The sequence below is a fragment of the Paroedura picta genome, chromosome 14, assembly GCF_049243985.1.
Source record: "Paroedura picta isolate Pp20150507F chromosome 14, Ppicta_v3.0, whole genome shotgun sequence".
Classification (NCBI taxonomy): Eukaryota; Metazoa; Chordata; class Lepidosauria; order Squamata; family Gekkonidae; genus Paroedura; species Paroedura picta.
This window is the reverse complement of record NC_135382.1, coordinates 9,388,714-9,403,892: the sequence shown is the minus strand read 5'-3', so window position 1 is coordinate 9,403,892 and position 15,179 is coordinate 9,388,714. Positions and strand designations below refer to the sequence as shown.

At 45.2% G+C, this 15,179-nt stretch overlaps 1 protein-coding gene across 5 annotated transcripts in view; it reads right to left on the bottom strand.

Moving 5' to 3' along the window:
* The window catches only part of AFAP1 (actin filament associated protein 1), an 81,341-nt gene that overhangs the window by 45,754 nt on the left and 20,408 nt on the right, over positions 1-15,179 (bottom strand). For all 5 annotated transcript variants that reach the window (XM_077310704.1, XM_077310703.1, XM_077310705.1 and 2 more), the window contains exons 3-6: positions 10,454-10,551; positions 6,257-6,365; positions 4,048-4,259; positions 2,943-3,122 (exon numbers count right to left, since the gene is read on the bottom strand). In XM_077310704.1, the coding sequence (XP_077166819.1) occupies positions 2,943-3,122; positions 4,048-4,259; positions 6,257-6,365; positions 10,454-10,551 (599 nt within the window). The remainder of the gene's footprint in view (positions 1-2,942; positions 3,123-4,047; positions 4,260-6,256; positions 6,366-10,453; positions 10,552-15,179) is intronic.

Here is a 15,179-nt window from a genome sequence, read left to right as displayed (position 1 = left end):
TAGCTGTACAGTCATGCACTCTTTCAAAAGACCGATTTCATCACCATGAGAGGATCCAGGCCTCTTTGTCCCTGGCAACACGGGTTCAGTTTTATCTTCTAGGCTCAATTTGAGGTGCTGGTTTTGACTGATGAAGGCCTACAGGACTTTCTGAGACCCATTTCTCCCATACCAGGGTTGTGCGCGGCGGCATCTGAATCAGCCTTTCCAGGCCGACGCATGCAGCACCATGGCATCACGAGCCTTGAGAATACTCTAGAATACCCTCTTGACTAGAGTCCAACTCCGAAGGCAAAAAAGAAAGGCACTTTCCCCTAGTTGCTCCCACAACCGTAGGCTGCCTGGGGGTTCAGCAGCACTTTGAAAAGAGATGTTCCATCCATTTCTAGGAATCCTCCCTCCTCTTGAAGGGAGCTTGGTGAAACGAATATGTGACTTGACTGGTAAAATGAGGCCACGTTCCTCAGTTATTTCATGGCTGCTCTGAGACCCCAGCCTTTCCCAACTTTTTACTGCTGAGAAACCCCTGAAACGTTCTTCAGGCTTCGAGAAACCCCCAAGTGGCACAATTATGCAGAATACGGTTGGGAAGCAGAGTTGTGGACATGCCCACCTGGGGTTCCTCCCCTTCCCACCCCCTCTGGGCCCATCACTGGCCATTTTGGGAGGAGGGGCAGATCACCATGACCATATGTAATCATACCAATTAATAAATGTTGAAGAAATTATAAAAATATATTAAAAAATTAATCAACTTCAAATCTTTTGGGAAACCCTTCCAGGGCCATCAAGAAACCACAGGGTTCCCCAAACCCTGGCTGAGAAAGTCTGCCTCACACCAATCCATGAAGATTTACTTCATGGGAAAGGTATGGAAAACATTCCTGGCTGACTCTTCAGTGCAGGGGCAGAGTTCGGGGCTGCGACACCTTTCGGTGTTCCCATCTTCCTCCCAAGGCCTTTGAATTCCCACAGTGGCCAGCAAGAGGGGAGCTTGGTGTAGTGCTTAGGAGTGCCGACCTCTAATCTGAGGAGCCGGGTTCGATTCTGCACTCCCCCACATGCAGCCAGCTGGGTGACCTTGGGCTCACCACAGCACTGAGAAATCTGTGCTGACCGAGCAAGAATATCAGGGCTCTCTCAGCCTCACCCACCTCACAGGGTGTCTGTTGTGGGGAGAGGAAAGGGAAGGCGACTGTAAGCTGCTTTGAGCCTCCTTCAGGTAGAGAAAAGCGGCATATAAGAACCCACTCTTCTTCAGTAATATCAGGGCTTTCTGGGGGCTGAAGGAGAGCCCTGGTTTATACCAGAACTGACTGCTGAGGTGAAAGGCTTATACTTAGTGTGTAGTGACATAAGCATATCCTATGCAGAGGAAGGACCTCCCTGAACTTTCCCAATCCCCTGGACCAAAGGGTGTGACTTGGCTTTCTGACAGGAGTCAGAACCAATGGGGCTCCTCACCCTTCCTGCTCCAACCACCTATTCCTAACGCACCATGATTCCTGTCTGAACAGGTCTAGGGAAGGTGTGGCACCTCCCCTCCCTCCCTGCTTCCTTGTAGTGTGCTTAGGGTCAGGCAGGCAGGCTTCGCTTGGTCCACCAGCTGTCCGGTCCGATCTCCCCCCTGGCTCTGTTGAGGTTCCCAACTCCTGAGAGTCCCCATCACTGGCCAAAGGCTGGGGGCTAGATTAGACTACCTGCCTGTCTTCCAGCAATTTGGCTGCCCCTGTGCTAAGTTCCATTACTGCCTTGAGTGGAGTCCCTGCCGCCTTCACCACCACTTCCTGCACCAGGCAGCATCTGGCAGGTTGAACAGCGGCTGAGCAGGGCTGGGCTTTACTGTTCCCTTTGCCCCTGCTGAGTTCTTGAGCCGCTCGGCCATTCCAGCCTCCTCCCAGTGCTGGCCCACCAGTGTTTCTTGCTGCTGCCGTGTCAGAGCCCAGGCTGGAGACAATGGGGCTGGGCTCTGTTAGCCCAGAGGCAGGTTTAGCACCTCCTTGAGAAAGCAGCCCATGCAAATGTTGCTTCTCAAGACTAAGAGACAGAGTCTCAAGTTGGACCAGTTTCAAGAGAAGCCTGCTGAACAGTCTTTGACTGCAGTAAAGACACGAGAAGAAGAAGAGTTGGTTCTCAACCTGTGATCCTCCAGATGTTCATGGACTACAATTCCCATGAGCCCCTGCCAGCAAACGCTGGCAGGGGCTCATGGGAATTGTAGACCATGAACATTCAGAGGACCACAGGCTGACTACCTTTTTCTCTACCTGAATGAGTCTCAAAGCATCTTACAATCGTCTTTCCTTCCCTCTCCACAGACACCCTGTGCGGTGGTGGAGGCTGAGAGAGCCCTGATGTTACTGCTCAGTCAGAACAGCTTTATCAGTGCTGTGGCAAGCCCAAGGTCACCCAGGTGGCTGCACGTGGGGGAGCGGGGAATCAAACCCGGCTCACCAGATTAGAAGTCAGTGCTCCTAACCACTACCCCAAGGTGTTTGCGATCCTGCCTCTCCAATAAGGCTGTGTTCCCAAGGTGGTTCAAAGGGTCAGTTCTGCATCTTTCCTGGTTCCATCTACGACAAAGGCTACAGCTCTGAGCTCATCCAGCCTGTGGAACACTTTCTCTTCCTCATCCTTCAGTTCTGGAGCAAGGATGGAGAGAACTGAAATTTTAGTTAAGACAGCAACCTGAGATGACCTTAGGGTGAAAGGATTACGCTCCTGCAGAGGACCTCAAGCTCAGTCACAACATTGTTCACTAGAACTAATGTTATTTGAGGGACATCATGGAAGAGGCAGTCCCTTAGGGATGATTCTTCACATATGGCCTCAACATTTAAAATTTCTCCTTTTTTAAAATCACTGTGGTGATTAAAATCACCCCCGCCTTTTCTGGTAGCAGAATATCGAGAAAGGTCACCAATTAGGAAGGAAGGGCATACCTTCAGCCACTGATCTGCCTGTTCCTTGCTTTGAACTGCAAAAACTAGAGCATCCTGCCCTTGATGAGTGATTTTCAGCTCATGCTTCTTCTTTTTGCCATCCTTGGGGATATACGTAATACTGCAGCCATTCAACAACAGTTCCATTTGAGGTTGCTGATCCTTGGAACTTTTATAGCACTAAAGGGGGGGGGGGAGGAGAGAATACTCAGAGAAATTGTGTAAACCAGTCCAAGACAGTTTTAGAGAGGGATGGTATAGAAATACCTATATAAATATGAATAAATAAAAATAAAAACCTTGAAGAAAAACAGTAATTCCAGTTTTAAGCAAACAAAACCCATCACCATCTTCCTAGAGATCAAAAATTCACTGGTGTTGATGTTGATAACATTGTGAGACAATATGATAGTATTTTAAAGTAACAACAATAACAAAAAAAGGAGATTACAGCCATCATCATCTTCTTTCCACCTTCACATTTCGCTAAGGGATAAATGGGCGGAGAGTGAGCAGGGCCGGTCCAGGTGAGGGGCAACTCGGAAGGCCCAAAGCACCTTCTGATTGGCCCCTCACCAGGACAGACAGCAGTTCTAGCCAATCAGGTGAGGGCACAATCTAGGCCCTCACCAGGACAGGACAGAAAGCAACGGGGAGACGGCAAGACACCGTGAGTACAGAAGGAGACCCGAGGGGAAGGCTGGGGGGGGGGGAGCAGGCCTTCCCACCGGGCCCAGAAACGCCGCACCTGGGGGCAATGCCGCCTCTATGTGTCTACTGGGTATGTGTCTGTCCTTGTGTGCAGGCACCAGCTAGTGTGCCGCTGCCACCGCCCCTCCCCCGCGGCACTGCCCGCCTCAGGCATCGGTTTTCGCCAAAGTGGCCAAAGCGCACCGGAGCAATCAACCCTAGTTCAAAGAATACTTCAGCCCATTTCAGATGTCTGTACTTGAACCTTTGGTGCAGACCATGCATCACCAAGCTGCAGCAATTCAGCAAAACAGGCAAGTGACTCAACCTCAACTAGTGGTTTTCTGTGTGCAGATCTGGGCCTAATTTGGTTACACACATTTGGTCACAAAAAGAAGCAAAAATCAACAGTTACCAGGAGTTTGTTGTCTTTGATCACACACAGCAGTTTAGTCCACTGTCCAAATCGCTTCTTTCTTAAAAGGAAGGCACAGATTTTAGCGTCCTTCACAAGGTCCATGGATGCCTCCTCTGAAGGCCATTGGTGTCTCATCTTCTTCCCTTTCCCATCCTCATCCTCTTCATCATAAGATTCGTAAGAGCTACTCATTGCATCTGAATCATAATCTTGAGGCAAAACAAGGAAAAATGTATTGTTACTAGGCCTTCAAGCACTCCCTCCAACCCCCAAACATTGGAACAAAGTGATCACACATTAAATTGCCTCATACTACATCAAGCCATTGGTCCAGAAAGGTCAGTATTGTCTACTACAGCTTTTCTCAACATTTTTATCATTAAGAAACCCCAGAAACATTCTTCAGGCTTCGAGAAACCCCAGAAGTGGCACAATTATGCAGAACATGGTTGGGAAGCATAACTGTGCACACACACGTACACATATGGGGCCCCTCCCCTTCCCACCCCCTCCAGGCCCATCATTGGTCATTTTGGGAGGGGGGGCTGGTCAACATGATCATATGTGGTCTTTTCACACAATATATGTTTAACCAATTTTTTAAAATATATTAAAAATTAATTAATTTCCACCCGGAGCTGGGCATGTTATCATACTTGGAAGCATTCCCAGATGACACCTGGGTTTTACTGTCTATTATGGTTGTAACCATGAGAATGGGAATTGGGCGGGAAAACTAGAGGGTAAAAGAACTACGTTTCAACCTGGCACCTCAGTTCTGGCTTTGTTTCGTTTTGGAAAGATCTGCTGAATTAAACTCTTTCTTTCAAGAAGTGTTTGGTTCCAAGTCTGTCTTCCTGACACAGAGGTCTTTCACATCATCTCACTGACTGATGCCATTTTTAATCGGAGATCCCAAGCAGATGCTCCCCTACAGTTCCTCCCCAATATATGTTCTAAGTCAGGGGTAGTCAAACTGCGGCCCTCCAGATGTCCATGGACTACAATTCCCATGAGCCCCTGCCAGCATTCGCTGGCAGGGGCTCCTGGGAATTGTAGTCCATGGACATCTGGAGGGCCGCAGTTTGACTACCCCTGTTCTAAGTGATCCTACGTCCACTGGAAACAAAGGAATTATCTCCTGATACCTGCGGACTGACTGATCGATAGCATTAACTCTGTTAATTCATTATAAAAGTACTGCAGCACTTTTTCTTTTACACTAAACAATCTAATGCAATCCTTTGGTCAGAAATTACAACCATCAACAAAAACCACAAGGCCACTTTTGCATAAACAAACCCCAGTTACTTGGAAAAAGAGTCAGTTCAAAAGTTTGGGAGGCCAGCTGTCCTCACTCATATATTATCTTCTCACAAGTTGTGCAGGAAACTGCTGCTTGGAACTACCCCATACCAAAACCACTCTGTACATGAACAGGTGTTCCATGTCCATAATAAGGCACATTTTTTCAAAATCTGATCACCCAATCGTACAACCCAAATTTAGGCATACTTTTTGAGGATTAAGTTTCTAGTTCATTCCATGACACTTATTCCCAAGAACACGTGCATAGGAGCACATCCTTGGTCTTCCTAATTTCAGCCTCACTGCACTTGTGTTTAGAATGTATCAGCCAATGTTATTAAAGCACCAGAACGGCCCTATTACTTCTCAATGAACAAAAATCTATCATTCCCACAAAAAGTGATCTTAATTTTTCATTCTGCAAGCATTCCATGTTCCCTTGTGACAGGCTTTCTCAACCAGGGTTTTCCCAAACCCTGGGATTTCTTGATGGCCCTGGAAGGGTTGGAGTTAATTCATTTTTAATATATTTTAAAATTTCATTGGGTATATATGGGTATATATGGTCATGTTGACCTACCCTCCCCCTCCAAAATGGCTGGAAGGAGTGGGAAGGGGAGGGGCCCCTGGGTGGGGCAGTCCACAGCTCTGCTTCCTAACCATATTCTGCACGATTGTGCCACTTCTGTTGTTTCTTGAAACCTGAAGAATGTTTCAGAGGTAAAAAAAGGTGAGAAAGACTCTGTTGTGACCAACCACAAATACATGACATGGTAAGACCAATAGCGGCCTGAAGAACTAACTGAACCAAAGATTTAAACTTGTGGTTTTCCAGCTATGCGGTCAGAGCCCTAAAAGCCAACTTGATTTGCATTCTGATAGCAGGCGTTTTACTTACTGGATGTGATGTACTCGGGAGCTTTCCCTGGACTGAGAGGCACGGCCTCCTCATAGTAGCCCTCTGGAAGGGACGAAGAAGGTAATGGTGGAGGACCACTGTCTGGGGGCTAAACACAAGGGAGGGGGAGCAGTTACACACAACAGCCCGAAAGAAATATACACTAAGAAATATTGTTTATTCTGCACTCAGGTCTTTTTTAGGGATCTGTGACATTTCCACTATTTGGGTAAAGATATTTCCCCAATCCATGTGTGGGAGCTTTACCACATCCATCACGCTGACTTAATATTTCTATGAAGAAGGGATTTTGGCCACTCTACACTGTAAAGCCTCTTGTGGTGCAGAGTGGTAAGGCAGCCATCTGATAGCTTTGCCCGTGAGGCTGGGAGTTCAATCCCAGCAGCCAGCTCAAGGTTGACCCATCCTTCTGAGGTTGGTAAAAGCTTGCTGGGGGATAAACGGTAATGACTGGGGAAGGCACTAGCAAACCACCCCGTATTGAGTCTGCCAAGAAAACGCTGGAGGGCATCACCTCAAGGGTCAGACATGACCCGGTGCTTGCACAGGGGATACCTTTTACACTGTAAATACTTAATAAACAGGCTGTATGTAAACAGTTTTAACACAGAGATTTAGAAGTCTGTTCATATATCTTTCATTAGCTCTTCCTCTGCATAGGATATGCTTATGTCACTTCACACTAAGCATAAGACTTTTGTCTCAACAGTCAGTTCTGGCATGAACCAGGGCTCTCCTTCAGCCCCCAGAGTAGCTTGTATTTGGAGTCTTGAGGCAGCCGTGTCCCCAAGACACACAACCTGGTTTGTCCCAGAGGATCCCAAACTCCTCAGACGCCACCCCAAATATAAAGCCTCACTCTCTCACAGTGCCAGTCTCTCCTGCTCAGCTGTCACACTCAAACTCCCTCACGGGTAAACACAAGGTTCTTTAAAGCAGGGGTAATCAAATTGCGCCCCTCCAGATGCCCATGGACTACAATTCCCATGAGCCCCTGCCAGCGAATGCTGGCAGGGGCTCATGGGAATTGTAGTTCATGGACATCTGGAGGGCCGCAGTTTGACTACCCCTGATTTAAATCATGTCAACAGAAGGCAGTCTAGTTTCACAATAGTCCTGATGAGTTTAAACAAATTATTTATCATTTAAAGAGTAACTTCCAGGAACAGACAGATTAAATGTTTTTTCCTTGTAATATCTGTATATGTGACACTGAACTGCTTCCAAGCCATTTAATCTCAGCTACAAATGCTCAGGACTGGAAGAAATGAGCCATGCCATCTGTAGGAAATTGGTTTTGCAATGTCTGGGGTATTACTATTATATTCTTGAATGTTTTTTGTACTCTCATCCTAGGGCAAAGTTTATAGATGAGGCTTGGTGGCTTAAAATTTGACTTTGTTTCAGGTAAATTGATCTTTCTACTGACATATGCGGATTCTAACATCTCGTATGTAATGCCTTTGTTTGCTATGGCTGCAAAAAAAGAAAGAGCCAATGTTATTTTGTTGAATATGGCTATTTAAGATTATTTTAGCCATTTTAAGTATGTTTGGTAAAAAAAACTTTAATTCTGATATACTATTTTACTTAAATATTCTGAACACTGTGTAGTATAGCACTGTATCCTGGTATGTTGCAATATATTTTATTCTGTGTTTTAGTTTGCAAGTAAGATCATGTGCAATAAAGTTTATTTACTTACTATTATGAATACATTTATTAATTATTTTCACTTAAGAGAAGAGCGTCTAGTGGAGACAATGAGTTTTGGAAACCAATTTTTAGGCCCCGGAATGCAACATTCTAATATAATGTAGCTTTACAAGATTTGTTTATTTTGTTAACAACATCTGTAAAACAAACTGCTCTTGACTTTGGTTAGATCACATCATTCCTGTGTAAATAACTTCCCTTGTTGCAAAGCAACTCTTCCAGAGTAGCATGTACAAATAATAGTGAAAAGCTACCTTTCTCCCAGTTTCTGTGGGGGGAAAGCAATGGTAAAGAAACAGATCCTGTCTCCCAGATACATACATACAAGCCAGCATGGTTTAATGGTTAAGAGCAGTGGCTTCTAATCTGGAGAGCCAGATTTGATTCCCCACTCCTCCACATGCAGCCACCTGGGTGACCTTGAACTAGTCACAGTCCTGTAGCTGTTCTCACGGGGCATTCTCTTAGAGCTCTCTCAGTCTCTCATTTTCCATACGCTTCCAAGATAGAATTTTAGGTTGCAGCATTGCAATATTAATTATCATTACATCTATGGACAGTTATAAGGATTTTATAAAAACATTTTGTCAGCTATCTAATAACTACTTAACATTAGATACTATTGCAGGTCTGCTAGTATCCATAAGACATGCCATAGTATCTTCACACTTATTTTCTGGAGAATTTCAGTTTCTCTAGGAGCTGATCAAGGGCTTCTCAATGGAAAGAATAACGGAGGGGAGGTTAGATACATTCTTGGAGAACCAGCTTTGTGTGGTGGCCAAGAGCAGCAGCTTTTAAACAGGCAAGCCATGTTCGATTCCCCGCTCCCCCACATGCATCCAGCTGGGTGACTTTGGGCTCATCACAGTCCTGTTAGAAACTGTTCTCACAGAGCAGTCCTATCAGGGCTCTCTCAGCCTCCCCTCCCTCACAGGGTGCCTGTTGTGAGAAGAGGAAAGGAAGGCAACTATAAGCCACTTTGAGACTCCTTCGGGTAGTGAAAAGTGGGATATAAAAACTAACTCTTCTTCAGTTCACAGTGGGGATCCACAAGGCTCACTGCTACAACACATCTAAGAACAAACTGCACAATTCTCTGCAATGAGCAGAAACACAGAGGGTCCTTGACATATGATAATGTGCAAAGTGTTAACTGAAAGCACAACATTTGAAAATGATGATAATCCATCAACATTATTGTCTAATACCACAGGGAGCTTTATACCCAGTATCAAATGCCACAAAAAGCCAGGCACTGGAACCAAGTATCATTGAGTATAATCAAATACAGATATAAAATATTCAAAGAACACTCAAGCGTAAGTTGGGAGATCATTCTATGTGCCTTTCCATTTCAGTTTTAGTTAAGCGTGAACATGGACCTGGAATGTGACACATTACAGTGGAAGTCAAATCACAATAAAACATGGAGGAAAAATATGGCACCTAATATACCAAGCAGGCTTCTGTGGGGGAGAAAGCAATGGTAAAGAAACAGATCCTGAATCAAGAGTTAAATCTCAAGGAAATTCTAGACCAAGATGCACTCTGGTCACTGCAAAGATGAAACAAAAGGGTAGGAAGGATAGGAAGATTACTCCTGTGCAAGAATATAGATTCAGTCCCCAGATTTTAATTTTTAGATATTTATAACTGATGTGTTGTATTTTCTGACTTTGCTTTGGAAACTGAAAAATTGGAAAAACAGCTACTCCCCACTGCTGCCATGCCGTTGTAAGATGCCCTGCCGTTCCCCGTGTACGCATGAGGGTTGCCCCGGCATAGCGCGCATGCATGCACTTTGCGCTGGGGCCAGGAAGCCCGGGACACTGCCAGGCAGGGTAAGTGGCAGTGGCCAGGGGGAGTTGGGGGGGCGGGCCACTGCCCACACACTATGGCGAGGGCAGGGGGACGCCCCTGCCGGCTCCGCGGAGCAGGCAAGGGCGGGCGGTGTCCCTACAGGGACAACGTAGGTCAGGGCTGGGCGGGCTGAAAGGCCCACACTGTCAATTATGCAAAGCACCAGCCCACCCCAGCCCCTGCAGGCACCTGCGGTATCCCTAGGCCAGGCCATGCGAGGGCGGGGGATTGCATAATCGGAGATTCTACCTGCTGCCCTGCGGCCGCCAGCACAGCCATTCCAGCCCGTGCATAATGGGCCAATGCGTGCAATTTCAGTAGTACTTTAACATCACACTGCATGGTTTAAATCAGGGATAGTCAAACTGCGGCCCTCCAGATGTCCATGGACCACAATTCCCAGAAGCCCCTGCCAGCGAATGCTGGCAGGGGCTTCTGGGAATTGTAGTCCATGGACATCTGGAGGGCCGCAGTTTGACTACCCCTGGTTTAAATGTTACATCATTCAGTCTTTGATGAGGCAGATGACATTTTTTTTAAAAGCTGGTTAAGTGTTCCAAACTATATGTTGAAGAAAGTGGGGAAAAAGCCACTCACCAGCCATTGCTGCGGGATCTCCGGCAGAGGCATCTGAGGAGGGGCGGGCAAGTTACTGGTCACCTCTTGCTTCTGGACATTTTCTTTTACTTCAAAATCTTTTTTTTTAAAAAAACACAATGAAACAAAGTTATTTAACCTAGAGAACACTCAACAGAAGGGATGTTCTGCTCTGTAGTATCAGCTCGCGTCACAGAACCTGTGAACATTTTCAAAATTCTGAAAATATGAATGCTGAATAAATTGAATATATTTGTAACCAAGACAAGACTTCTGGCATTCAAAATGCAGTGAGAAAGGTTGGGGATCCAGAAAAGCTTGTGCAATCTGGGTTGTGGGCCACGGCATGGGGTGTGGCTCCAGAGCATCTCTCTGTCTTGGGTGGAAGCTCATCACTGGGTGGGGTTGCACTAAGGAAAGAGAAAATCCATGCTGTAGAGGTGAGCGCTCTGGATCATGGTCGACACTTTATATTCAGGGATTTGCAAACACCAAGATATGAATAACAGACCCAGAATGCAATTTCCCCCCTTTTCAAACTGTATTTCCTCAGTTTCTAAAGCTTAAGACTAAACTAATATATAATATTATGCCAGAGGAAGTGGCAAACAATTGTTTGTTCCCCAGGTGGGCGATGACCCTGTAAACAGGGAATGCACTTTTGTCCTTCTTCAAGAATACCATGTCATCAATAAACTTGATGACAGAAAAATTTTACTGTCAAGTATTATAAGCCACTTTGAGACTCCTTGTCAAGAACCACAAGACTTTGGAAAGCAAAAGCTATGGCCTTTCCACAGCAGACTCCTTGACAATAGGGACCTTCCTTTCCAGTGGGTCGTGGTTAAGTTACCCACTTGTCCTCCATATGAAGCCTGTTGGGTGGTCTTGGGCCAGTCTCAGTTCTCTCAGAACTCTCTCAGCTCTCTTGTTTCTGAAGATGACTGTTGTGTGGAGAGGAAGGAAAGGCTGCCTTAATACTCCTTAGGGTAGAGAACAGCAGGGTATAAAAACCAACTTTTCTTCTATTCACTGTAGATACTTATTGGATTCCACTTTCTGCAACCCCTGTTTAAAGAGACTTTCAATGGGCTTTGCAGGGCCATGAATCACAAACCAGCACAAACTGCATTTTTCCGGCTCACGCCCATCCCTGTCCAAGAATGCTTTTGCCCTTCACTTCAGGGCCTGTTATTTTTCACACTTTCTTGTGCAGTCCATTACAAATTTAAAGGAACTGCACATGAAAGCAAAAATGGCTGAGTGGTGGGGAGCAGCCGTTTTACGGCTTTTGCAGGGAACAGAAAGCAAGGGAACTCGGAATCTCTTTAAACCTCTGCTCTACCTATGGAACTGCTTAAAAGGTTTGTGGAACTTTGTGACAATATACCCATCACGTACTTTGGTTTGTGAACCACAAACAGAACAAAATTTGTGACCAATTTTGCTTTCTTGTTCGGTTCATGTCCATCCCTACTCCTGGGCAGTGGGCAGGCCTTTGGCCAAGACACTGGAGACTCTACTGGAGATTCGGAGTCTTGTACCTGTGGAGGTTCCTAACTCAATAAAGACCACTACGTGATACTACTTATTGTGTGTCTCACAGCAAGAGCAAGAAATCAACGATGCTTATTCATGCAGATCTGTCCCCAAGAGTGATGACTTTACAGGCACAACGGCAGCTTTTCCTTAATGTGTGTTGGTTGCTAAGGCATGCAAAAGGGTCTAAGATGACAATGGAAATTGGTACAACAAAATTTGAGTCCAATCACACCTTTAAGACCAACAAAGATTTATTCACCAATAATAAATTGGTATACAGGTTGCAAATGTAACAGTAGGCTTGAAGGCTCCCAGAAGGAGCCATATTCACTGACTCAATTCTTTGGAGAAGGACGTCTCACAGGGACCTCTCTCTGTCATTGCAAGTTGAGATGCAAGGTAGGATCTGAAGTCACTCAAAAACAAAGCAAATCTACTCCTACAGGCAGATAGAGGGAATTAAATGAGATTTGTTCAACTCCCCAGAGGAAGACCAGTAAGAAAGCTAGCTCCACTAGAAAGAGAAGGTCTCCAAACCTCATGTCCACTAGCTTGAGAAAATAGTTGGGAAATGCAAGTTCAGAGAGTAGAGGGGGTGACCAATGGCTCCAAAAGAAGAAGAAGTGACTGAGAACTGTAACACTAGAGACTTTCCTGTCTGGCAACAGAAGTATCCCAGAGTTTGAGACGCTTGATCAGGCAGGCAGGATTGTATTTTTTTCAAAAATAATCATTATGATTAAAAGGACCTAAAAGTATTTCATTTCACAGTTGGAAGAGGACAGTCTCCTATTACAAAGTCTCTTCTTAAGTAAAGGTACTAATTTTAACAACTGGTGATTTTCAAGCTTCCTTTCCTATTTCATTTCCAAATCTGGCTATGACCTTAAGGGATGCAAATAGAACAATATAGCTTTGAGATTCCTAAGACATCATTAGTTTTAAATGCAGAGTCAGCTGCAAAAAAGCATTAATTAAATCATAATTATTGCAAATCCAGACAAAGTAGAACAATTGCTCTAATATAAGTTGAAAATACTGAAGGACAAGCAGGAATTGGTACACGCCATACATAAAAATGTAAAAATGTAGCCTCTTCTGGCACAGAGTGGTAAGGCAGCAGACATGCAGTCTGAAGCTCTGCCCATGAGGCTGGGAGTTCAATTCCAGCAGCCGGCTCAAGGTTGACTCAGCCTTCCATCCTTCTGAGGTCGGTAAAATGAGTACCCAGCTTGCTGGGGGGTAAACGGTAATGACTGGGGAAGGCACTGGCAAACCACCCCGTATTGAATGAAACGCTAGAGGGCGTCACCCCAAGGGTCAGACATGACCTGGTGCTTGCACAGGGGATACCTTTACCTTTATACATAAAAATGAAAGAGGCTGTGGATTAGCTAACTAGAGCCCCATCCATTAATGATCTGGACATTGGCTACAAAATCTTCTGCCTCAGTCTTCACTCTTGGTGAACTCTTCATTCTGTCAGATCAAGAAGGCTACTCCCTTGATAATCTGGCAGTACTTTGTTTCTTTGATGGCAGCAAATGGGTACTGGGCTTTTGCCCCAAGGTATTACCTGCTAGGTGGGCTTCCTGGCTCAGTTCAAGGTGTTGAACCACCAAACCCCTCAACGGTCTCAGGCCTGGATATCTTAGGTGTCACCTCCTTCCATATAAACCTACCTGTCATCTTCATTCTCTCTGCACAAGAGTAAGTGTAGTGCATAGTCCACAGATGTGCCATGTCTCTGGAACAACTTTCCAAGACAGATTCACAATGTGCCATCCTGGTCAGCATTCTAAGAGCGCTGAAAACTGTTCTGCTCAGCAGAACAATACGGGAGCTGGAGGCTAACAAAATTTATTCCAGCATAGCTTTCCAGAGACAGAGCTCACTTGATGAAGCTCTGACTCAAAAAAATCTTATACTGGAATAAAATCTATTAGGCTATGCTACAAAGATAGCTGAACACTTCAAGCTCATGAAGGACTAAGGCTATTCAGCCAACCTTACAACCCTGAAGTATTATTCCCATAATGCAGGTGGCAAAATGAAGCTATTAGGGGCTCATCTAAGGAAGTCTGTGGCAAAGATGAGATTGTGCTGTGATCTCAGGAAACTCCCAGGTCTGTTCGCTAATTCACTGTGCTATATTTACCCTTCATTTTATTTTATGTTATTTGCATGTATATAGCCTTTACATATCATGGAGAAAGCTAGGGAGTTCCAGAAAAACATCTATTTCTGCTTCGTTGACTATGCTAAAGCCTTTGATTGTGTGGAGCACAACAAATTGTGGCAAGTTCTTAAAGAGATGGAAATACCAAAGCATTTTATCTGTCTCTTGAGAAACCTATATGCAGGTCAAGAAGCAACTGTGAGAATGGGCATGGAATAACTGATTGGTTCAAAATTGGGAAAGGAGTTCGGCAAGGCTGTATACTGTCACCTTGTCTATTTAACTTGTATGCAGAGCACATCATGAGAAAGGCTGGGTTAAATGAGGCACAAATTGGGATTAAGACTGTAGGGAGGAATATCAACAACCTCAGATATGCAGATGATACCACTCTAATGGCAGAAAGCGAAGAGGAACTAAAGAGCCTCTTGATGCGGGTGAAGAGTGCAAAAGTTGGCTTGAAACTCAACATCAAGAAAATCAAGATCATGGCATCCAGCCCTCTCAATTCCTGGCAAATAGATGGCGAAGAAATGGAGGTAGTGACAGATGTTATTTTCCTGGGCTCCAAGATCACTGCAGATTGGGACTGCAGCAAAGAAATTAAAATGCACTTGCTCCTGGGGAGAAAAGCTATGGCAAATCTAGACAGCATCCTAAAAAGCAGAGATATCACTCTGCCAACAAAAGTGCGTCTAGTCAAGGCTATGGTATTCCCAGTTGCAATGTATGGCTGTGAAAGTTGGACCATAAGGAAGGCCGAGTGTCAAAGAATTGATGCTTTTGAACTGTTTTGCTGGAGAAGACTCTTGCGAGTCCCTTGGACTGCAAGGTGAACAAACCGGTCAATCCTAGAGGAGATCAGCCCTGACTGCTCCTTAGAAGGCCGGATCCTGAAGATGAAACTCAAATACTTTGGCCACATCATGAGAAGGAAGGACTCCCTTGAGAAGAGCCTAATGCTGGGAGCGATCGAGGGCAAAAGAAGAAGGGGACGACAGAGAA